At 47.1% G+C, this 26,077-nt stretch overlaps 2 protein-coding genes across 2 annotated transcripts in view; both read right to left on the reverse strand.

Moving 5' to 3' along the window:
- The window catches only part of LOC141047903 (uncharacterized), a 56,255-nt gene that overhangs the window by 20,101 nt on the left and 10,077 nt on the right, over nucleotides 1–26,077 (reverse strand). Inside the window, exons 4-5 of the mRNA XM_073543222.1 lie at nucleotides 8,856–8,970; nucleotides 5,903–6,125 (exon numbers count right to left, since the gene is read on the reverse strand). Of these exons, the coding sequence (XP_073399323.1) occupies nucleotides 5,903–6,125; nucleotides 8,856–8,970 (338 nt within the window). The remainder of the gene's footprint in view (nucleotides 1–5,902; nucleotides 6,126–8,855; nucleotides 8,971–26,077) is intronic.
- LOC141047952 (uncharacterized) lies at nucleotides 4,437–5,898 on the reverse strand (the record flags this gene model as incomplete). Its single annotated transcript, XM_073543328.1, has 1 exon — nucleotides 4,437–5,898. A coding segment is annotated over one exon (1,230 nt), but the record flags the coding sequence as incomplete, so codon positions are not given.

A 26,077-nucleotide genomic window follows, 5' to 3' on the forward strand; every position in this document is an offset into this window, starting at 1 on the left:
GAGTTCCTTTGACCGCATGTTTCCTTCACAGCAAAACCTTCCAAATGCAAGCACCACACCTCAAAGCAACTCCAGGCCTTTTATCTGCTTAATTGAGAATGACATAACGAAGGGATTGCCCACACCTGTCCATGAAATAGCCTTGGAGTCAATTGTCCAATTACTTTTGGTCCCTTTAAAAACAGGGTGGCACATGTTAAGGAGCCGAAACTCCTAAACCCTTCATCCAATGTTAATGTGGATACCCTCAAATGAAATCTGAATGTCTGAACTTCAACTGCATCTGAATTGTTTTGTTTAAAATTAATTGTGGTAATGTCTAGAACCAAAATTAGAAAAATGTTGTCTCCGTCCAAATATATATGGACCTAACTGTATCTCAGTAGATTTGCAGTTGGGCCATACTCCTTCCATGGATGATGACTTGAACAGTGCTGTGTGACATGTCCAGAGCTTGGGCAATTGTTTTATAACCTAACCCTGGTGGATGCCATGTACTACTTATGTGACTGCTAGAGGCAATTGGTCACTCAGGATTTGAGTTAGGGGTATCTGTCTACAGGGTGCACAAATGCACATCACAATTTCATTTTTAGATTTTTTTTAAAAACATTTAGAAAACCAAGTACAATTTCCTTTACACTTTATAAATACCGTATTTTGCGGTTTATAAGACGTACCCCATATTTTCAGAAAAATAGGAAAAAAAAACTTTTTTTTTTTTTTAAATAAAACGGTGGTGCTTCTTACAAGCCATGCATTTTTTTGCTTACGGGAGGTGGTGGCTGCGGTGAAGTGGTGTCGCTGCTGGCGGAGGCAGGAGTGGGGTGATGCTGCGGACCCCAGACTGGGAGAAAGGGGTGTCCGGTGGTGTAGAGGCTCTGCCGACATTTTGTGAAAGCCCGGAGCTCCTCGTACTTCCATGGTTTACATTGCAGTGGACTTCGGGAAAATGGCCGCAAGGAGCAGTGCATATGCAGATGGAGATCTTGGTGCAGAGATCTCCATCTGTTCATGCGCTGCCCCCTGCAGGCATTTTCCCGGAGTCCACCGCAATGTAACCATGGAAGTGCAGGAGTCCCATGCTTTCACAAAATGTCGGTAGAGCCCCCGCACCACCGGACACCCGCAGTGTCGCACCTCCAAACACCCCCTCATCCCTGCATGCGGCAACGCGTCACTCTTGCCTCCTCCAGCAGCGACCCTAGGACCTTGCTCCACCGCGGCCGGTAAGGTATACTCGAATTATAGGACACACCCCTATTTTCACCCCAAATTTTTTGGGGAAAAAGTGTGTCTTATCTGAAAAATACTATGATTCTATGTGTCATATAATCTGAAAAATACGATACTTACAACTTAGTGTTGGTATATCACATAAAATATATTAACATTTGTGCTGTGAAAAAAAAAACGTGGAAAAGTCCACTATGTATGATGAATACTTTTAAAAGGCACTGTATACACATACTTGCTCAAAAGATTTTCATAAAAAGGTTCTAAATAAAAAAATAAAAAAAAAGCGTATATATAAAATTAAGACCTTGCAAAACGAACTGAATGATTTTGAGGAATGAAGCTATTGCCAAATAGATAAAACTTAGGCTGTGTGCACACGCTGCGGATTTTGCTGCGGTTCCGCAGCGGTTTTGGCCGCTGCGGACCCGCAGCAGTTTTTGCTGCGGTGTACAGTACCATGATTCCCTATGGGAATCAAAAACCGCAGTGCAGACGGTGCGGAATTTTCCGCGGTTTTCAATCCGCAGAAAGAATTGACATGTCAATTCTTTCTGCGGATTCTCCTGCGGTTTGCCATCTCCTCCATTGAGGAGATGAAAAACCGCAGGGCAAAACCGCAGAGCAATCCGCAGGTAAAACCGCAGGTCTTTTGACCTGCGGTTTCACCTGCGGATTTTACAAAATCCGCGCGGATGAATCCGCACATAATCCGCAGCGTGTGCACACAGCCTTAGCGGTCAGTGATCCCGAAGTGCGGTCAATATCGGAACACAAAGACGTGACATCCAATGTAAGGAAAGTGAATGTCAGAAGAAACAAATCAATGCGACAAATCAGAAGTAACAGATCGCACCCCAGAATTTACAAGGAGACAAGAATTAAACTTGTGAAGTTTTGGTAATAAAAAAAAATAAAGTTACTGAAAATCTTTAATGCAAAGAAAATGTTTCCAGTGTATGAAGAAGCCACAATGGAATGGAACCTTTGACTGGTTTTCAATATCTAATTTGGAGGCGTCTCCGTATTGTGCAGCACCTACAATTCGTGCAGCTTCTTTAATATATGCAGAACGTTCAGAATTACTTTTCTGATCATTTTCTCAGATTATAGGGCGTTACTTTCATTAGGTAATCGTCTTTCCGGGGTTCATCTTTCATCCTGCTAATGTCTTTTACAACAATCTTATGGAAGAGACTTGTCTTCCAGGAGGCACCATTGTGATGTGGAGGATAAAGGGAGGATCAGCCCAAACATCAACATGGTGTGTTGTACTAGTATCGGCCATACAGTGGCATGTAAAAGTTTGGACACCCCTGGTGAAAATTAATGTTATTGTCAACAGTTAAGCAAGTTGAAGACAAAATGATCTCTAAAAAGGGCTAAAGTTAGACACTCTTTGCCTAAAATTCAAAAAGGAAAAGTCATTTTTTTTCCCCTATTTAAAAAAAAAAAAAAAAAGAAAAAAAATTACAAAAAGTAAAATGGGCTAGTGAAAAAGTTTTGGCACCCTAGGGCAGGGTTTCCCAACTCCAGTCCTCAAGGCACACCAACAGATCATGTTTTCAGGATTTCCTTTGTATTGCACAGGTGAAGCAATTATCACCTGAGCAATACTAAGGAAATCCTGAAAACATGATCTGTTGGTGTGCCTTGAAGACTGGAGTTGGGAAACCCTGCCCTAGGGGATTTGTGTGCTCATATAACTGTGACCAAGGTTTCAGACCTTAATTATCCTGTTAGGGTTACGGCTTGTTCACTATCATCGTTAGGAAAAGCCAGGTGATGCAAATTTCCCAGCTTTATAAAAACCCAGCCTCCTCTAACCTCATGCCAAAAAAATAGCAGCCATGGGATCTTCTAAGCAGCTGCCTAACACTCTGAAAATGAACATGGTGGAGGCCCACAAAGCAGGAGAAAGCTATAAGAAGAGAACAAAGCGTTTTCAAGTTGTCCTTTCCACAGGTCAAAATGTAATTAGGAAATGGCAGTTACCAGGAACAGTGGAGGTCAAGATAAGGTCTGGAAGACCAAGCAAATTTTCAGTGAGTGTTGCTCATAAGATTGCAAAAAGAGGCAAATCAGAGCCCCTGCATGACTACAAAAGACATCCAGAAAGATTTAGCAGACTCCAGAGTTGTGGTACATTGCTGTTCAGAGACACCTGCACAAATATGGTCTTAATAGAAGAGTCATCAGAAGAAAACCTCTTTCGCCCTCACCATAAAATTCAGTACGAACTATGCAAAGGAAAATCTAAACATACCTGAGGCATTTGAGACAATTTGTGTGGACCGATGAGGTTAAAATAGAAACTCTTTGGCCACAATGATCAAAAGGTTATCTGTGGAGAAAAAAAAAAAAAGCACAGAATTTCAGGAAAAGAACATCTCCCCATCTATTAAGCATGGGGTGGATCAATCATGCTTTGGGGTTGTGTTGCATCCAATAGCACGGGCAACGTTTCATGGGTAGAATGAAGAATGGATTCAATGAAATTGTAAAAAAATTCTTGATGCAAACGAAACACCATCTGTCAAAAGGCGAAGGTGAAATCAGGATGGCTTCTACAAATGGATAATGATCCTAAAACACACATCACAATCCACAATAGATGACCTCAAAAGGCACAAACTGATCTGAACATCATTGAAAATCTGTGGCGAGATTTCAAAATAGCAGAGGATGAAAGGCGACCCGGGAATCTTACAGAACTGGAGGAATTCTCCAAGGAAGAACGGATGAAAATCCCTCAAACAAGAACTGAAATACTTCAAAAAGTGTTTACAAGCTGTGAAACTTGCAAAAGGGAGTGCTACTAGGTACTAACCATACAGGATGCCTAAACTTTTGCATTGGCCCATTTTCTTTCATAATTTTGAAAAAGTAAAGATAAAAATTATATCATTTAAAATACAAAATGAAATGTGTCATCTTTAACTTTAGGCCTTTTAGAGAGCATTTCATTTTTAACTTGCTTAACTGTTTACCACAAGAGTAATTTTGACCAGGGGTGCTCAGACTTTTACATGCCACTGTAATACATTCATTCGAATCAAATTTTTGTGTAAAGGTCTTAATCGTTTTCCTAGGTGTAAGCAATTTTTTTTTGTTTTTGACCATTGTTACAATAGAAAACTTTCAGGCAGTTGTAGGTATTAGTATTCAGCTGAACAGGGGATGCGATTGTGACTGTAATATTACGACTGTTTAGATTTAAAGGTCAATGGTTGTGTGCTGCCGATTCTGTCTGAAAAAGGTAGATCAACTCCGAAATGCGCTGACAAACTTAAAACTTTCACCATATTATGAATTATTGATCCGGAGGCGACAATGGCCGTTTGCATCCTAGCTCTAGCTTCTCTAGCTCCTCTTGCCGTGTAGATGAATTTTTGAATACAGCACAATCACTCAGTGGTTAGCAATGTAGTTTTACAGCGCTGAGGTGTGACTTTTTTGATGCTTACTAAGACCTGAGTCATCTATAAAGCATTTCCCACACAGTGAACATGAATATGGTTTCTCTCTATGACGCGTTTCATGTTTAACAAGACTTTGTTTGCCTGTAAAGCATTTCCTACAAAATGAACATGAATACGGCTTCTCTCCTGTGTGTGTTCTCTCATGACTAACAAGACTCGATTTAACTATAAAACCTTTTCCACATACTGAGCAGGAATACGGCTTCTCTCCTGTGTGTGTTCTCTCATGTACAATAAGAGTTGTTTTGTTTGTAAAGCTTTTGCCACACTCTGAACACGAATACGGCTTCTCTCCTGAATGAACTCTATTGTGCGAAACAAGATTTGCCTTCCCTTTAAAAGACTTCCCACAATGTGGACATGAATACGGCCTCTCTCCAGTGTGAATTTTCTGATGAATGACAAGATTTGATTTTGTTTTAAAACATTTCCCACATTCAGGACACGAATATGGCTTCTCTCCTGTGTGTGTTCTCGCATGTGCAACAACGTTTGAATTATATTTAAAACGTTTTCCACATATTGAACATGGAAACGGCTTTTCTCCTGTGTGGCTTCTCTCATGTATACCAAGACTAATTCTATCTTTAAAGCACATCCCACATTCGGAACATGAAAATGGCTTCTCTCCTGTATGAATTCTTTCATGTGAGGCAAGACTTGTTCTATCTTTATAGCACTTCCCACATTCAGAACATGAATACGGCTTCTCTCCTGTGTGAATTTTCTGATGTGCGACCAGATTAACTTTACTTATAAAACCTTTACCACATTCGGAACATGAAAACGGTCTTTCTCCTGTGTGAATTTTCTGATGGGCCACCAGATTAAATTTGCTTACAAAACATTTCCCACATTCGGAACATGAATACGGCTTCTCTCCTGTGTGAATTCTCTCATGTTTAACAAGATTATATTTAGTTATAAAACATTTCCCACATACGGAGCATGGAAACGGCTTTTCCCCTGTGTGGTATCTCTCATGTATAACAAGATTTGTTCTTTTTGTAAAGCATTTTCCACATTCTGCACAAGAATACAGATTCTCGCCAGTGTGAATTTTCTGATGACTAACAAGATTTGATTTTGTTGTAAACAATTTCCCACAATCAGAACATGAATGCGACTTCTTTCCTGCGTGACTTTTCTCGTGTCTAACAAGATGTGGCTTATCTGGAAAGTACCTTCCACATTTTGAGCAGGTGTACGGTTTCTTCCCTGTGAGACTTCTTGCAATCCGTGACTGAGCAGAAGAAGGTTCTCCATTATTTGAGGAGTTTTCTGGACTGTGAAGTCCTGGATTTACATGAAGGCTTTCTCCTGAGGAGGGCTGCATGATATCATCATCTTCTACTTTATAATTTTGCGATAACACTAAGATTCCTTGTGAATTTCCACTGGGGGTTTCTGTTAAAATTAAAAGATATATTTGTCAAATCTGTCTAAATCATAAAATAGAGAAACGTATAAGCAATGAAGGGGATTACCTATTGTTGGACGACCACTTATTGATTTCCTCTATATTTTGGTGTAAAATTAAAACATAAAAAAATGGATATTTACCTGCCAAACCAGCGCTGCTCCTCCACTGGGAGCCATGTTATCCCTTGCCAGTCTCGTGACGTATGTGGCTGCTCATTGGCTCTAGCATTTGCCATTAAGTCCGAGTAAAAGAAACACTGTTCTGCGCAGACATAATTGTGAAGGATTCAGCGCTTCTGTAGTGTGACATCATTAGGGGACACATAGCACGGAGTGGAGAAGCATCGAGGAGGTAGCCATTTTTTTTCATGCAGCATAGTAAGACAAATAATAGAGGGATGTCTGTTGTGAATGGGTCACCGAGGAGAAAAAAAAACAAAACAAGCTGTCACAGAAAACCAGAGAGGTTGGTAACTATGCAGATTGCAGATCCCCGATCCTAACCACACAACTAGCAGCAGCCGTGGAGCGTACCTACGATGGACCTAGACGCTTCGTCACAGCCGGAGGACTAAATAAGCCTGAAGCAAGAAAAGGGGAAAACTAACTGCCCCAGAGCAGACCCCAAAGGAAAGACAGCCCCCTTACATGTACTGACGGTGAAACAAGATGAAAGCACACACAGGCAGGAAAATAGGCTGAGCAAACGATGGGGCCCAAACTAACTAGAAAGGATAGGAAAGGAAAGACACTGTCTGCAATCTGCAAAAAACCCTACAAAAATAAAGTCCAACACTTCTGATAGCAAAATTAACCCTGAAGTCACTAGACTTCTCCCATTATATCAGCACTCTGAAATATTCTGAGACAGAGAAAAAAGAGGCCAAACTAGTAAGGGACAAAAAGCAAATTGGCAAATACAGATAAATAAGAGTGGAAATTCAGCATAGCCCCAGCCGGGGCTGGCTGACCACACAAAAAACTGAATAGACCAACAAAATCAAGTGTGAACATTAGCAGAAAAACTTAGCTTTAGATGACTGGAACAGAGCTGAAAACCAAGAGCTGACAAGCCAGAAGGAATCACCAGCACCAGACTAGGGCGTCGGCTGTCTTAAATCCAGTCTGAGATTTCTGAGGTCCAATCGTCATCCTCATTATCAGGTGGCAGATGTCTACTGATTAAATCAGCCTCACTACCTACAGTTACCACCAGAGGGAGCCAGGAAGGAGAACTCACAACTGGTGGACCGGAAAATGAACTCACAACAGATGTCTAATAGTGGACAACTCCTTACAGACGGACCATAGACTGTAAACGGCCGGGTGTTCCCGCACCTACTCTGCAGTGACGCAAGAGACCCAAAATGGTACAAAAGGTTTTTCACCGTCCGTGCCTTCTCCATCACTGTATTCTGAACTCTGTTTTCCTCTGTATTTACTCATTTAATGATTCCAGTCTCTCTGTATAGATGATAATTCACATTCAGCTCATTCTAACCCATTTACCGATGGGATCAGTATGCGCGTGTGCTTTTCAGTGTTCTCTTCCAGCATCTTTACTCTTCCTGCGCATGTCCTGGAACCTTGGCAACACCAACACGTCCTCGCTCCTGGACATGTGCACTGGCCGCTTGATGGCTGGGGATGGTTGGCGAGTGCACGCGTCGATCTGTGCAAGCGCCGACGGTCGGATCCTATTGGTTGACCCCTGGTCATGTGACCGGGGATAAAGAGGTTATATAGTTCTGAAGGTTTTTTCTTAACCCTCCCCTTTATAAATCAATGGTATATCAAGTGAAAACACACGTTGGAGATTTCCTATAGGTATTTTTTGGGACCACAACCTGCATAATGGGTAAGAAATGGTAACTTTAGGCCGAATTTCTGACTGTTGGTTGGATGGTTTTGTGAGGGGTTATAAATACCACAGCGGTTTATACACTGATTTGGCCTTTTTCCCTTCCATACTTATCCACCTTTAGGACTCAATGCTTGTGGTTCCCTTTTTTGCCTATTATCTGTTTTTATTTTATATACAATGTTTTTATTTAGTATCTATAAAGAACTTTTTAGCCCTTTCTCCACTCCACTTTCTTCTCCTTTTTTCTCTTTCAGCAGCACGTATGAAAAAAACTGAAAATGGTCCTGGTCAGGAAGAGGGGTAAAATGCGTCAGGCTTGAACTGGTGAAGCTGAAAACAAGCAGTTTTATACATTTTTAGAGCCAAGTCACATAGATTTGGTAGGAGGACAAGCCCTTCCTTTATACTTTCTATTCCTATTGGCTCCACTTGTTTCTTTAGATCGAAAACCTGCACCCAAATGGCCGTACTGCATGTGTGATTCCAGCCTTAAGAAGCCTTTTCATGGGCATTGAAGGTTTTGAGACTTCTGCAAATTGAAGTGACTTGAACTAATATAGTTTAATCCCTTACCCTTCAAAAATCTCATGGTCTCCATTAGTTCTCACCTCTGTTAGCTCTGGCATTAATCTAGTGGTCGGAGCAGCCATTTTTCCCCAAAAAACTAATGCCAAGTGTTACATATGATGGGTTTCATCTAACATCTGGGAGAGAGCTTCCATAGGCCTTTACAGCTTCCTTAGATCCAGGACATCACGGCACAAAACATTACAGTCAAGTAACGCTATGGTGGAACCCCCCCCCACCTCATCTAATGGCAGAGTTCTCTTTCCAAGTTCCGTATTACCTACCTGCGGAGACTTCGTCAGGAATTCCTTCTTTCCCTTCGTTCATACTCGGTGGATCAATCATCACCTCATCGGCTTCTTCTTTAACCTCCACTTTAATAATAGTCAGATCTTCCCCCTGATACAGCAGGTGTAAAACGTCAGAACAATACGGCAGCGAGATGGAGAAAGCCAACAGATGAGTGTCATGGAGGAGGGCTGTAAATATGTGTCACCCTTCTCTTTAAAGCATTTGTTTCCACCTCGACGGGACAAAAATTTAAGCGATGGACAAATGGACATCCATTTACCCAAACCGCTGAAACATTTTACCCCGTCAACGACTGAAAATTTCCTGCCTCCCGTGCAAGTTTTTTTCCCCCTTACAAAGATTTCTCGACATTATGAAAGAATGAAACAAAAACTATAAAATTATTGGTATCGGTTGAACAGACGACGTTATTCTCCCTAATAAATATAACATGCCGTACTGTGCAGATGTGGAAAAAATCCATACGTAGAAGTGTTTGTATTTTATGGAAGAAAAAAAAAAGAACTGTTAATGAAGAAAAGTGAAATCTAAATGCCCTCAGTATGATACGACAGCCAGGCGTCTTCCTCAATTCTTCGTGTCACCTGCACACAGTTTCTGAAGGAACTCAGTAGGAGAGCTAACCCCAGATCTTCTGTGTATGAGGCTTCTGCGGATTCTTCGGTCTTTTCGGACGATCCCAAACAGACTGGATAATGTGACACCAGGGCTCTGTGGGGCCGCATCATCACTTCCAGGATTCATAGTTTTTCTTTACAAGATTGTTCTTAGTTATATTGCCTTGATGTTCGGGGGTCATTGTCCCGCTGCAGAATGAATTTGGACCCAATCAGACACCTCCCGGATGGTACTGCATGACGGATACCAAGAAAATAGGTATTAGACCTACCGGTAATGATGTTTCCAGGAGTCCATCCTGACAGCACCATGGAGGACGTCCTCCTCCTCCTTACAGGGACAGGAAAGCACACGAGAGGTTAAAAGGCCATCCCCACCCCCTTTCCCTCAGTGATTTGACAAGTACCACAAGGTGGATGATGCTAGTAACAGTTTAATGAAACAATCATATTACAGCATATGATATAACATAATACAACATAGTATAACATAACAGGGAGGGAACTACCCGTGCTGTCAGGATGGACTCCTGGAAACATCATTACCGGTAGGTCTAATACCTATTTTCCAGGACGTCCACCTGACAGCACCATGGAGAGTACCAAAGCACCTCCTCAGGGTGGGATTACTGCCTGGAGAACTTTTCTCCCAAATGCGGTTTGTTGGCCAGCTAACACATCTAGTTTGTAGTGTTTGCAGAATGTATTAAGACTAGCCCAGGTTGCCGCACGACAAATTTGATCAACTGACGCCCCCGTCCGCTCGGCCCATGAGGCCGATACTGCCCTCGTAGAGTGGGCTTTTAAGGAATCAGGCGGGCTGGCGCCTTCAGCCTGGTAGGCATCCGAGATTACTGAGGTAATCCAACGCGCGATGGACGCCTTAGAGGCTTTCTTCCCTTTATTCCTACCTCCAAAGAGAACGAACAGGTTCGGGTCGACACGCCAACTATTGGTGGCCTCTAGGTATTCTATAACTGCGCGCCTCACGTCTAGCGAGTGGAGCCGCCGCTCCTTCTCATTTCGGGGATTATCGCAGAAAGAGGGTAACACTACCTCCTGGTTCAGATTTCTTGTAGAGGCTACCTTCGGGGTAAATGCCGGGTCTAACCTTAGGATTATACTGTCCTCCCTTATCTGGAGGTATGGATCCTTAGTGGATAGGGCCTGGATCTCCCCTATTCTTTTGGCCGTGGTAATGGCTACTAGAAAGGCCGTTTTACGAGTGAGAGCAGGGATGGCTATCTTCTCACTAAGGGCGAAAGTGTCCGAGCAGAGGAACCGAAGTACCAGGCCCAGGTCCCATGGCGGGGTGAGCTGCCTAATCGTGGGGCGCAGGCGCTGTGTGGCTTTTATAAACCTTATCACCCAGGGATGTGCAGCTAACTGATAATCGAAGAAGGCGCTCAAAGCTGAATCCTGGACTTTTAGAGTGCTGGGCTTGAGGCCTTTATTAAAACCTGCCTGCAGGAACCCTAGTATGTTAGGGAGATCAGGGGTGCCTGCCACGAGCTCGGACCTGCCACCCTCCAGACAGAATCTTTTCCATATCTTCCGCTAAATTGCTGACGTCACCGGCTTCCTGCTGGCCTGTAGGGTGGATATGACCTGCTCCGACAATCCTTTTGCCTTCAGGATGTCCCTCTCAGGATCCAAGCCGACAAATGGAGTCTTGCTGGGTCCGGGTGGTGGATCGGGCCCTGGTGGATGATGTTCTCCCACAGGGGCAGTTTGACTGGATCTTCTACTGCCATGGCTCCCAGAAGGGAAAACCAGCTTCTCCTCGGCCAGTATGGGACTATTAATATCACTCTTGCGTGGTCCTCGCGTATCTTTCTGAGCACTGCCGGTATGAGGGCCAGTGGTGGGAACGCATAAGAGAGGGATTCTCCCCAAGTCTGACTCAGGGCGTCTACACCTTCTGGATGGTCCATCGGATTTAGGGAGTAGAATCTGGGAACCTTCGAGTTCTTCCGGCTTGCAAAGAGATCTATACTGGGGGTCCCCCAGCGCTGACAAAGCTGGTCGAAGATTTCTACGTTCAATTCCCACTCTGTCGGGTGGATCTGTTGTCTGCTCAGGTAGTCTGCCACTTCGTTTTGGGAACCCTCTAGATGTACCGCGGTCACGGATCGAACTGTCCGTTCTGCCCACGTGAATATCTTTTCCGCCAGTGCCTGTAGTGGTTGATGCCTGGTTCCTCCCTGGTGTTTCAGAAATGCCACTGTCGTTGTATTGTCGGATAAAATACGGACATGACGACTCTTTAGTACCGACCGGTTCCTCCGCAACGCTTCCCAGACCGCGAAGAGTTCCTTGAAATTGGAGGATCTGGCCTTGATGCTTGCTGGCCACTTCCCCTGGAAGATCTTTCCTTCTATGTGGGCTCCCCATCCCCACGCACTTGCGTCTGTGGTGACTACCACGTATGGAGAGGTTGTCCAATGCACGCCCACCTGAAGGTTCCTGGACTGTAACCACCAGCGAAGGGACTCCTTTACTCGACCTGAGAGCCTTAGGGGTTTGTCTAGCGACGCCTGACTCCTGTCCCACCTCGCGAGAATCTCTCTTTGTAACAACCGCGAGTGGAATTGGGCCCAACGGACGCACTGGATGCAGGCCGTCATGAGGCCCAGGACCTCCATTGCTTCCCTTATGGAGCATTGACGCTTCAACAGGCCTCTGGTTCTGGCCTGAATGGACTTCTGCTTCTGCTCAGGTAGCCAGGATATTCTGTCGGCTGAGTCTAGGAGGACTCCCAGGAATACCTTTCTGGTGTCTGGTGTGAGGTCCGACTTCTCCCAGTTGATCACCCAGCACAGGCACTCCATCACAGTAGTTGTTCGGATCCTGTCTCGGATGAGCGCTTCTTTGGATCTTGCCACCAGTAAGAAGTCGTCCAGGTACGGGACAATCACAATACCCTGATCTCTCAGGTAGGCCACCACCTCTACCACCAGCTTCGTAAAGATCCTGGGAGCTGAGGCCAACCCGAATGGAAGACCCTGGAACTGGAAATGGCAGGTCCGGGCTGGTGAGCTGATCGCGAACCTTAGTAGGCCTTGGGATGAGGGATGGATAGGAACCTGATAGTATGCCTTTTTTAGGTCTAGGGTGCACATAACTGCGTCCCTGTCTATTAGAGGAATTGCGGATCGGATTGATTCCATCCGGAACCTCCTGTATCTGACCCAAGTATTTAGTGGCTTCAGGTTTATGATGGTGCGGGCCTCGCCGGATTTCTTTGTGATTGCAAACAGGGAAGAGTAGTGCCCTTTCCCTCTTTCTGACGGTGAAACTGGTATTATGACCCCTGAGTCTAACATGTCCTGAAGATCCGACCACATTGCGGAGTCCTCCCGGACGACAGTGGGGGCAATATATCTGTCGGGGGGAGGAGAATAGAGTTCTATCCTGTAACCTTCCCTGATGGTTCTGAGGACCCACTGATTGTTGGTGACTCGTGACCAATTTGCTGCAAAGTGGCGAAGTCTCCCCCCAATGCCTATGGCGTCATTGTCTCCTCGATCTAGATGTCGATGCAAATGGGGGACCTCTGTTCCTCCCACTTTGGCTGAAGGAGCTTCTATTAGACCTCGCCCGACCCCTAAACTCCGACTGTCCTCTGAAGAAGGAGCCTCTCCGAAAGGACTGGGGCCGCCTGGGCTTTTCTTCCGGGAATCCCTTATTCTTATCGGACACCAGCTCAAGGATATTATCAAGGGCTGGACCAAACACCCTCAGGCCCGAGAAGGGGATGGCACATAGCTTTGCTTTAGAAGGGTTATCCCCCGACCAGGATCTAAGCCAGACTGCTCTCCGGGCCGCATTAGAGAGGGAGCTGTTTCTGGCCGCAAACCTAACCGACTCCGCCGACGTATCCGACAGGAACGCCGTGGCTGATTTCAAGAGAGGAAGAGATGCTAGTATCTCTGACCTCGGGGTCTTGTTGGTTAGGTGCTCCTCCAACTGCCCCAACCACAGGAACATAGACCTAGCCACCGAGGTGGCTGCTATGTTGGCTCTAATCAGGGCCGCCGACGTCGCCCATGCTCTTTTTAACAAGACGTCCGCCTTTCTATCCATCGGGTCTCGAAGACCGGATGAGTCCTCGGCTGGGATAGCCGTCTTCTTAGTAACCTTGGCGACTGGGACGTCGATCTTAGGGACTTCTTCCCACGCCCGAGTTTCCTCGGGATCGAAGGGCAGTCTATTTTTAAAGTCTCGGGAGAGTGTCAACCGATGCTCTGCTTCCTTCCACTCCTCCAGGATCATTGCTTTGATGTGCTCGCTTACAGGGAACACCACCTGTTTGTGGAACACCAGTCCTCCAAACATTAAGTCCTGTCTGGACTGTGGCTTAGGGACTTCTTCCATCTGCATGGTATTTCTGACCGTGTGTACCAGCTAGTCCGTATCCTCCAGTCTGAATAGGTACTTCCTGTTCTGATCCTGACTATCCCCCAGGATCTCGCCTTCTTCCTCCTGATCTGAGTCTCGGAAATCGGATTCCTCGCTAGGGCTCGCTTCTGATACTGGGACTGGCTCCCACCTTGGACGCTTGCGACTTGGCCCAGGGCTGGGGGGATCGACGCCGGGTTGTAGAGGCCTGAATCTCTGCCCTTATCAGCGACCTCATTTCGGAAAGTAGAGATGGCTGTTCCTCGCCTATGACCCTGGAGGTACAGGGACCGCATAGGGTCTTGCTATAGGTGTCTGGCAGCTTTACTCTGCACACCGGACATCTGACTGACTTGGAGGTGGCTTTTGCCGGGTCCTTCCCCGAGGGGGACTCTGCCGGGGTTCCCTTTTCCTGATAACATAAGGGGTACCTAATCAGATCTGGGCTGTGGGGGTGGGTGGGGAGGGTGGTCTGCGCTATGCGCACTTACCCCTCCACCAGCTGCAGTGTTGCCTTCCATCCTGCTCCTGGCGACCAATGCAGTCACACAGCCTGGAACAACCTGTGACGACTCTGGAGAGCGCTGTGGTCCAGGAGCGCGCGCGCGCCCTGGATTTGAAACTGGCGTCTGACGTCACCGGATGTGACGCTGGTAAGCCGCACCTCCACTTCCTGCCGGGCTTCTGCGCGCGATCGCGCTCGGTTCCCCGGTCCCGCCGCCTGCAAGGAGCCACCTCCCCGCCTGCTATGGCGCTCCGGCCTCCAGTGCCCAGCCGTCGGCGCCGTCCTGCGGGTACTCGGCCCGCCGCGCCCACTTCTGTCGGTGCCCGCTTGGCCAGCCGCCTGCGGGGAGCCAACCCGTCCTGGAGCCGAGAGCCCCCCCACCGGGAGGAACGGCTCCCTCCAGGAGCGTCGTACTGCTCCTGGCCTTTGTAGCCGAGGGACTCCCCACCGGGAAGTTTCGGCCCCGGGACCTCTTGACAGGGGAAGGATTGGACTGGCCGCACGATCCCCTGGGCCCCTCCGGTAAGCTCTCGCGTGTCCCTCCGTGCAGGGACAGGAAAAACACTGAGGGAAAGGGGGTGGGGATGGCCTTTTAACCTCTCGTGTGCTTTCCTGTCCCTGTAAGGAGGAGGAGGACGTCCTCCATGGTGCTGTCAGGTGGACGTCCTGGAAATTGGCCATATTCAGGACAGTAGACACATTGGTCGGCCAAAAAAGCTCTTCAAAATCAAAAGGTGTCCGTCAGTGCCTTCAGCAACTAGCGAGTCCCATCTTCTATTTGGAGAAGTTGTCTTCAGGGAAGAATTGCAGTAAAAAGTCCAAACCTTCTATATGGAAACAAGGCTGAGTGATGCAACTCTGCAAAAAAACATCAGAACTGGGGAGCCGAAAAATGACAGCAGGTGCCCTTCACCAAAGCATCAATTCGGCTGTAGCAGAAGCCAGTATCTTCCCGAATGGCGGCACACGAGCGAGGGTCAGCAGGAGCAGTCACACAGGTGGAAAGTCCTGCAAGCTTGTGGGCTGCTTTTCAGCATATGGAGTTGGGAATTTCTTCAAGACTTAGGTGTCCTCAATCCAGACCGATACATACCCATCATGTAATACCATCAAGGAGCCCTTCAACTGGCTCAAATTTTATTTTGCGGCTGGATAACGACCCCAAACATGCAGCCAATATAATTAAGAATGAGGAGTCTTGAAGTCGATGATTCGTCCCCACCGAGCTCTGATCTCACATCACCCCATCTGTCTGGGATCACACGAAGAGACAGAAGGATCTGCAAGAAGAAGTGATGGAGGGGACGGAGGGGTCACCAGATACTGATGATGGAGGGGACGGAGGGGTCACCAGATACTGATGATGGAGGGGACGGAGGGGTCACCAGATACTGATGATGGAGGGGACGGAGGGGTCACCAGATACTGATGATGGAGGGGACGGAGGGGTCACCAGATACTGATGATGGAGGGGACGGAGGGGTCACCAGATACTGATGATGGAGGGGACGGAGGGGTCACCAGATACTGATGATGGAGGAGACGGAGGGGTCACCAGATACTGATGATGGAGGAGACGGAGGGGTCACCAGATACTGATGATGGAGGAGACGGAGGGGTCACCAGATACTGATGATGGAGGGGACGGAGGGGTCACCAGATACTGATGATGGAGGGGACAGAGGGGTCACCAGATACTGATGATGGAGGGGACGGAGGGGTCACCAGATACTGATGATGGAGGGGACGGAGGGGTCACCAGATACTGATGATGGAGGGGACAGAGGGGTCACCAGATACTGATGATGGAGGGGACAGAGGGGTCACCAGATACTGATGATGGAGGGGACAGAGGGGTCACCAGATACTGATGATGGAGGGGACAGAGGGGTCACCAGATACTGATGATGGAGGGGACAGAGGGGTCACCAGATACTGATGATGGAGGGGACAGAGGGGTCACCAGATACTGATGATGGAGGGGACAGAGGGGTCACCAGATACTGATGATGGAGGGGACAGAGGGGTCACCAGATACTGATGATGGAGGGGACAGAGGGGTCACCAGATACTGATGATGGAGGGGACAGAGGGGTCACCAGATACTGATGATGGAGGGGACAGAGGGGTCACCAGATACTGATGATGGAGGGGACAGAGGGGTCACCAGATACTGATGATGGAGGGGACAGAGGGGTCACCAGATACTGATGATGGAGGGGACGGAGGGGTCACCAGATACTGATGATGGAGGGGACGGAGGGGTCACCAGATACTGATGATGGAGGGGACGGAGGGGTCACCAGATACTGATGATGGAGGGGACGGAGGGGTCACCAGATACTGATGATGGAGGGGACGGAGGGGTCACCAGATACTGATGATGGAGGGGACGGGCGGTCACCAGATACTGATGATGGAGGAGACGGAGGGGTCACCAGATACTGATGATGGAGGGGACGGGAGGTCACCAGATACTGATGATGGAGGGGACGGGCGGTCACCAGATACTGATGATGGAGGGGACGGGCGGTCACCAGATACTGATGATGGAGGAGACGGAGGGGTCACCAGATACTGATGATGGAGGGGACGGGAGGTCACCAGATACTGATGATGGAGGGGACGGGCAGTCACCAGATACTGATGATGGAGGGGACGGGCGGTCACCAGATACTGATGGGTTTACATTTTTCTTTTGTGCATTCATGTTGCATTTTGTTAGCTATCAATTATCAACACTTCTCTTTTTAAAAGCTTCTTACGTTATTATTATTATTTATTGTTATAGCGCCATTTATTCCATGGCGCTTTACATGTGAGGAGGGGTATACATAAAAACAAGTACAATAATCTTAAACAATACAAGTCATAACTGGTACAGGAGGAGAGAGGACCCTGCCCGCGAGGGCTCACAATCTTCAAGGGATGGGTGATAATACAGTAGGCGAGGGTAGAGCTGGTCGTGCAGCGGTTTGGTCGATCGGTGGTTACTGCAGATTATAGGCTTGTCGGAAGAGGTGGGTCTTCAGGCTCTTTTTGAAGGTTTCGATGGTAGGTGAGAGTCTGATATGTTGTGGTAGAGAGTTCCAGAGTAGGGGTGATGCGTGAGAGAAATCTTGTATGCGATTGTGGGAAGAGGAGATAAGAGGGGAGTAAAGAAGGAGATCTTGTGAGGATCGGAGGTTGCGTGCAGGAAAGTACCGGGAGACGAGGTCACAGATGTATGGAGGAGACAGGTTGTGGATTGCTTTGTATGTCATGGTTAGGGTTTTGTAATGGAGTCTCTGGGCAATTGGGAGCCAGTGAAGGGATTGACAGAGGGGAGAAGCTGGGGAATAGCGGGGGGACAGGTGGATTAGTCGGGCAGCAGAGTTTAGAATAGATTGGAGGGGTGCGAGAGTGTTTGAGGGGAGGCCACAGAGCATGAGGTTGCAGTAGTCAAGGCGAGAGATGATGAGGGCATGGACTAGGGTTTTTGCAGATTCTTGGTTGAGGAATGAACGGATGCGTGAAATATTTTTGAGTTGAAGTCGGCAGGAAGTGGAAAGGGTTTGGATATGTGGTTTGAAGGAGAGATCAGCGTCAAGGATTACTCCGAGGCAGCGAGCTTGTGGGACTGGGGAGAGTGGGCAGTCATTTACTGTAATTGATAGGTTCGTAGGGGGGGTCACTTGAGATGGGGGAAAGATGATGAATTCTGTTTTGTCCATGTTGAGTTTCAGATATCTAGTGGAGAAGAAGGATGAAATAGTGGACAGACATTGAGGGATTCTGGTTAGTAGGGAGGTGATATCTGGTCCAGAGATGTAGATCTGTGTGTCATCAGCATAAAGATGATACTGAAAGCCATGAGATTCTATGAGCTGTCCCAGGCCAAAGGTGTAAATAGAGAACAGCAGGGGCCCAAGGACTGAACCTTGTGGGACTCCGACAGATAGGGGGCGAGGTGAGGAGGTGGTGTGTGAGTGGGAGACGCTGAATGTCCGGTCTGTTAGGTATGATGAGATCCAGGAGAGGGCCAAGTCTGTGATGCCGAGGGATGAGAGGGTCTGTAATAATAGGGAATGGTCCACTGTGTCAAAGGCAGCCGACAGGTCCAGGAGGAGGAGGACAGAGTAGTGTCGCTTGCTCTTGGCAGTTAAGAGGTCATTGGTGACCTTAGTAAGGGCAGTTTCAGTGGAGTGGTGTGACCGGAAGCCAGATTGTAAGCGGTCGAAGAGGGAGCAAGAAGAGAGATGGGAGGACAGTTCAAGGTAGACGTGTTGTTCCAGTAGCTTGGAGGCGTATGGGAGAAGTGATATAGGGCGATAGCTAGATACAGAGGATGGGTCAAGAGAGGGCTTTTTGAGGATAGGTGTGATGGAGGCATGTTTAAAGCTTGAGGGGAAAACACCAGTTGTTAGTGACAGGTTGAAGAGATGGGTTAGGGTTGGGATGAAGACTGTGGTGAGGTTTGGGATGAAGTGGGATGGGATCGGGTCGAGTGCACAGGTGGTGAGATGTGATCTTGAGAGTAGAGTGGAGAGTCGATCTTCTGTAATGGTGGAGAAGTTGGTTTTGAAGGTGGAGGGCTGGGAAGTCGGGAGGAAGGGCTCTGGGGGTTGTTGACCAAAACTGTCCCTGATGTTATCAATTTTCTGCTTGAAAAATGAGGCAAAGTCTTCAGCTGAGATGAGTGGGGAGGGAGGAGGTGCTGGGGGGCGGAGGAGAGAATTGAAGGTGTTGAATAACTGTTTCGGGTTGTGAGACAGGGAGGATATGAGAGATGAGAAGTAGGTTTGTTTAGCTGTGGCGAGTGTGGTCTTGAAAGTAGTGAGGGACTGTTTGAATGCGATGAAGTGCTTGTTGGAGTGGGATCTTTTCCATCTGCGCTCAGCAGCCCTGGAAGCTCGCCTCAGCTCTTTGGTCAGGCTGGTGTGCCAGGGCTGTCTGTTGATTTTGCGAGTTTTGGTATGTGTAAGTGGGGCAGCGGATTCCAAAGCTACAGCTATTGTGGTGTTATATAGAGCGGCAGCGTCATCCGCATTGTGTAAGGAACTTATATCTGTAAGAGGGAGGAGGGATTCAGAGAATGAGTGTAGGTCAAGGTGTTTAAGATTCCTGCGAGGGTGTGAAAGTTTGTGGGGTGGGGATTGTAGACATGGAGTGAAGAGGGAAGAGAATGTGAGCAGGTTGTGGTCAGAGAGAGGAAGAGGTGAGTTAGAGAGGTTAGATAGGGAGCAGAGGCGGGTGAAGATGAGGTCCAGTGTGTGGCCATCTTTGTGGGTGGCTGTAGAAGACCATTGAGTGAGGCCGAAGGAGGAAGTGAGAGATAGAAGTTTAGTGGCAGCTGAGAGGGAAGTGTCGATGGGGATGTTGAAGTCGCCCATGATGATAGTAGGGATGTCCGCGGAAAGGAAATGAAGTAACCAGGTGGGGAAGTGGTCAAAGAAGGTGGTGGCTGGCCCTGGGGGGCGGTAGATGACAGCCAGTTGGAGGTTGGAGGGGGAGTAGATGCGCACAGAGTGCACCTCAAAGAAAGGGAGGGTAACAGAGGGTGGCAGTGGGATTGGGGTGAAGGAGCAGGTATCTGACAGGAGAAAACCAACTCCTCCACCATGTTTGCTGCTGGGGCGGGGGGTGTGAGAAAGGTGGAAGCCGCCATACGAAAGTGCAGCAGGAGAGGCTGTGTCAGAAGGGGTGAGCCAGGTTTCGGTGATGGCGAGGAAGGAGAGTTTGGTAGTAACAAAAAGATCATGGATGTAGGAAAGCTTGTTGCAGACAGAGCGAGCGTTCCACAGAGCTCCTGTTAGTGGGACTGGGGAAGCGGGGGCTGGGTGAATGGGTATAAGGTTGGAGAGGTTACGGAAGGTTGTGATAGAGTGTGGATGGGAGGTAGAAATGACTGTGGGAATGTGGTGAGGAGGACCAGGATTTGGTGAGATATCGCCAGCAGTGAGAAGGAGCAGAGAAAGTGTTAGCAGGTGGGAGCAGGAGAGGGCATGAGGGGGCTGTCTGTGTTTGGAGACAGAGGATTGTATGTTAAGGAACAGTTTTGAGGTGGAGGTGAGGTGGATGGGGAGGATTGAAGAAGAGATGAACAGTTCCTTACTAGGAGTAGGGATTAGGGGAATTAGCAGAAAGTGAAGGATTATTGGGGTGAAAGTGAAAACAAACAGAAACATTGTTTACAGTGACTGTGTCCAGTTACCTTCAGTTCCCTTCTGGTTCCATTCTGGTTTTAATTCTTAAATTAATCTTCACACTTCTAGCACACACTTATAGCAATCACAATGCAGACTGAAGTCTATGCAGACTTGTGCTCTGCAATATATGTACAACTAAGTGCAGTCAGGTGTGAAGCAGAGAGGAGTGGTCTCTGCTCATTTTGGTCAGACAATTAAGAGTGGACCAGATGTATATGATCAAGCCAGAGTAAACAAGGTCATAAATAACACTGGGGTAAGCTGGGGTTAGCTGAAAGGCATACCATGTGAATGCTAGGTGCAGAGGCAAGTTTATGTGCAAAGCTGGGTGATGCACTGTGTGTCCTTCATAGACAGACAGCAGCACACCTGCAGCACACCTGCATAAAACAAACTATTACTAATATATATTTTATTTTTATGTTCCCTGTTCTCATTGGAATGTGAACATTGTAGATCCAGAAAACTGCAAAGCCAAAAAGTATCACTTATGGAAAATGAGAATTACCAGTAATTTGACGGATTGACGGATGCCCAGGCCGCGCAGAGCAGCGTGGATAATACAAGAGCCACTGACAGGACCTTAAACCCCTCTCTGACCTCGGGCGGCATAGTACGTCCGAGGTCAGATCCCCCGCTTTGATGAGGGCTCCAGCGGTGAGCCTGCATCAAAGCCGAAAAACGTCAGCTGTTTTCAACAGCTAACATGTGCCCGCAATAGGCGCAGGTGGCATTGCGATCCACCCGCGCCTATTAACTAGTTAAATGCCACTGTCAAATGCTGACAGCGGCATTTAACCAGCGCTTCCAGCCGCCGGGCCAGAAATACGAGCATCGCCGACCCCCGTCACGTGACTGGGGGTCAGCGATGTGTTGCCATCACAACCAGGTCTCCGGTGGTCTGCGCTCATAGCAATACTATAATTCTGCGACATATAGGCGATCTGCTCATCACCTCTATGTAGCAGTGGCGATCAAGTTGTGGATGCTTCTAGCCTTTCATGGACGCTATTGACGCATGCCAAAATTTAAAAAAAAAAAAAAAAAAAAAAAAGTTTTAAAAAATATGAAAAAAAAAAAAAAAAAACTTAAAAAGTTTAACCCCTTTCTAACATCTGACGTACTATCCCGTCCACGGTACCAGGGCCCGTGTGACTGGGGGCGGGATAGTACATCATAGCGATCAGCGGCACTCCTGTGGGGGAGCGCCGCTGATCGCAGCCAGGTGTCAGCTGATTATCACAGCTGACACCCAGCACTGTGTGTCAGGGGAGGTCACGGACCGCCCCTGACATATTAACCACTGGCACACTTCGATCAAACATGATCACAGTGTACCGGGGATTAGGGAAGAATCGCGCAGGGAGGGGGCTCCCTCCGTGCTTCCCTGAGACCCCCGCAGCAGTACGATGTGCTGCACTGCTCTGAGGGTCTCCTCCCTGCAGGCCCCCGGATCCAAGATGGCCTCAAGGGCCTTCGGGGGCCTGCAGGGAGGTGGCTCTCAGCAGGCAGTGAGGAAGCCTCTGCAGCGCCTGTCCGATCGCTTTTGGAAGTGCATTGAGCAGCAAGGTGGTGTGCTGGTGAAAGGGGGAAGAAAAAAAAAAAAAACTCTTTTAAATCTTCTTCCTGAGCGAGTGTGAACGAGCTGAGTGTGACCTGAGCATAAGTGCGAACTGTGGTAAGTGTGTGACTTGAAATTCAGTGACTTTAGATTCAGAGAGTTTCCAAGGGAGGTCTTACTGAATTGCTGTTATAGTAATACTTTTTTTTTTTTTTATTTTATTTTTGCTTATCTTATTGTCTGGTGCAATCCCCATTAGGATGTGCTCCACTATTGCCAATGCCATCCAGTGCACGTCTTGCCGCATGTATGCAGTCCTTGAACAGCCGGTCGAGGGTGCATACTGCTGTGCAAGATGTGAGCACGTTGTGCATTTGGAAGCCCAGATACTGGATCTAAATGTGCAGCTGGTAACACTGAGATCCATAGACAATATGGAAAGGAGTCTTCTGCTCACTGAGCAGACGCTCAATGGGATAGATGAGGGGGGGGATGCTAGGTTGGAGCTGCAGGATAATGAAGCAGCTAGCTGGGTGACAGTTAGAAGGCGGGGTAGAGGGAAGAGCACCAGGGAGGCTAGTCCTGATCTGGCACACCCCAATAAGTTTGCAAAGTTGGCAGATGAGGGGAGTGTTAGTGCAGGAGTAGCACTGCTGCAGCAAGGCATGTCCTCTGAAAGCCGGAGGAGTGTCTGCTCCAGTAAGGGGGGAAATAGGAGAGCAGGGCAGGCCAGGCAGGTTCTGGTAGTGGGAGACTCAATTATTAGGGGAACAGATAGGGCAATCTGTCACAAAGACAGGGATCGTCGAACGGTGTGCTGCCTACCTGGCGCTCGAGTCCGACACATCGCTGATCGGGTTGACAGATTACTGGGAGGGGCTGGTGAGGATCCAGCGGTCATGGTGCACATTGGCACAAATGACAAAGTTAGAGGTAGGTGGAAGGTCCTTAAAGATGATTTCAGGGAATTAGGCTGTAAGCTTAAAGCAAGGACCTCCAAGGTGGTATTTTCGGAAATACTTCCTGTACCACGTGCCACGCCAGAGAGGCAGCGGGAGATTAGGGAGGTTAAGAAGTGGCTCAGGAATTGGTGTAGGAAGGAGGGTTTGGGTTCCTGCAGAACTGGGCCGACTTCTCAGTTGGCTACAGGTTCTACGCTAGGGACGGACTGCACCTCAATGGGGAGGGTGCAGCTGTGCTGGGGGAGAAAATGGCTAGAAGGTTGGAGGAGTGTTTAAACTAGGGACAGGGGGGGAGGTATTCATTTTATAGGAGGGGAAGACAGTGCAGATAGAGACCTGGGCACAAATAATGACATTGGGGGTGGGGGGGGCATGGGGGGGTGGGGTTAGAACAGTTAATAATTTAAGAAAGAATAGAGGTACAGAGAGATACATAAAGTGCATGTATACTAATGCCAGAAGTCTCGCCAACAAAATGGAGGAATTGGAGTTAATGTTGTTGGAGCATAATTATGACATGGTGGGGATATCTGAGACATGGCCGGACGAGAGCCACGACTGGGCGGTTAATTTACAGGGCTATAGTCTGTTCAGAAATGACCGAACAAATAAGCGAGGGGGAGGCGTATGTTTATATGTAAAATCATCCTTAAAACCCATCCTTCGTGATAATATATATGAATCTAATGAAAATGTAGAGTCCCTGTGGGTAGAGATAAGGGGAGGGGGGAAAAATAATAAATTACTGATAGGGGTTTGTTATAAATCTCCAAAAATAATGGAAGCTACAGAGAATATCCTCATAAAGCAAATAGATGAAGCAGCGACTCAAGGAGAAGTCATTATTATGGGGGACTTCAACTACCCTGAAACACATTGGGGAACCGAAACCTGCAGTTCCAGCAAAGGTGATAGGTGTCTGACCACTATGAGAGACAATTACCTTTCACCACTGGTTCAGGACCCAACAAGAGGGGGGGGCACTGCTAGACCTAATATTATCCAACAGGCCAGACCGCATATCAAATGTAAGGGTTGGGGGTCACTGGGGGAATAGTGATCACAAATTAATAAGTTTTCATGTATCCTTTAATAAGATGTGTAGTAGAGGGGTTACAAGGACACTAAACTTCAGGAAGGCAAATTTCCAACGGATGAGAGATGATCTTGGTGCAATTAACTGGGACGATATCCTGAGACATAAAAATACACAAAGAAAATGGGAGACGTTTATTATCCTCCTGAATAGGAGCTGTGCACAATATATACCGTATGGGAATAAACCTGCAAGAAATAGGAGGAAACCACTATGGCTAAATAGAGCTGTAAGGGGCGCAATAAGAGATAAAAATAAAGCATTTAGAGAAATAAAGCAAGTAGGTAGTGATGAGGCATTAAATAAATACAGAAGATTAAATAAATTCTGTAAAAAGCAAATCAAAATAGCAAAGATTGAGACAGAGAGACTCATTGCCAGAGAAAGTAAAAATAATCCCAAAATATTCTTTAACTACATAAATAGTAAGAAGCTAAAAAATGATAGTGTTGGCCCCCTTAAAAATAGTCTGGGTGAAATGGTGGAGGAGGATGAGGAAAAAGCCAATATGCTAAATGACTTTTTTTCAACAGTATTTACACAAGAAAATCCCATGATGGATAACATGATCAGGGATAAAAATTCTCCATTAAATGTCACCTGCTTAACCCAGCAGGAAGTACGGCGGCGTCTAAAAATCACTAAAATTGACAAATCCCCGGGCCCGGATGGGATACACCCCCGAATACTGCAGGAATTAAGCACAGTCATTGATAGACCATTATTTTTAATCTTTAAAGATTCCATAATAACAGGGTCTGTACCACAGGACTGGCGTATAGCAAATGTGGTGCCAATATTCAAAAAGGGGACAAAAACTGAACTTGGAAATTATAGGCCAGTAAGTTTAACCTCAACTGTGGGTAAAATCCTGGAGGGTTTTCTAAGAGATACTATACTGGAGTATCTGGAGAAGAATAACCTTATGACCCAATATCAACATGGGTTTACAAGAGACCGTTCCTGTCAGACTAATCTGATAAGCTTTTATGAAGAGGTAAGTTCCGGACTGGACCAAGGGAATGCAGTGGACGAGGTGTACATGGACTTTTCAAAAGCTTTTGATACGGTGCCACACAAAAGGTTGATACATAAAATGAGAACAATGGGGATAGGGGAAAATATGTGTAGGTGGGTTAAGAGCTGGCTCAGGGATAGGAAACAAAGGGTGGTTATTAATGGAGCACACTCGGACTGGGTCACGGTTAGCAGTGGGGTACCACAGGGGTCAGTTTTGGGCCCGCTTCTTTTTAACATATTTATTAATGACCTTGTAGGGGGCATAGAGAGTAGAATTTCAATATTTGCAGATGACACTAAACTCTGCAGGGTAATAAATACAGAGGAGGACAATTTTATATTACAGGAGGATTTATGTAAACTAGAAGCTTGGGCTGATAAATGGCAAATGAGCTTTAATGGGGATAAATGTAAGGTCATGCACTTGGGTAGAACGAACAAGTTGTATAATTATGTGCTTAATTGTAAAACACTGGGCAAAACTGTCACTGAAAAAGACCTGGGTGTATGGGTGGACGACAAACTCACATTTAGTGGCCAGAGTCAAGCAGCTGCTGCAAAGGCAAATAAAATAATGGGATGCATTAAAAGAGGCATAGATGCTCATGAGGAGAACATAATTTTACCTCTATATAAGTCACTAGTGCGACCACACTTAGAATACTGTGTACAGTTCTGGTCTCCGGTGTATAAGAAAGACATAGCTGAACTGGAGCGGGTGCAGAGAAGAGCGACCAAGGTTATTAGGCAACTAGGGGGTCTGCAATACCAAGACAGGTTATTACACTTGGGGTTATTTAGTTTGGAGAATCGAAGGCTTAGGGGTGATCTTATTACAATGTAT

Source organism: Dendrobates tinctorius, unplaced genomic scaffold, assembly GCF_039654945.1.
Source record: "Dendrobates tinctorius isolate UK_male_01 unplaced genomic scaffold, ASM3965494v1 ptg000130l, whole genome shotgun sequence".
NCBI lineage: Eukaryota > Metazoa > Chordata > Amphibia > Anura > Dendrobatidae > Dendrobates > Dendrobates tinctorius.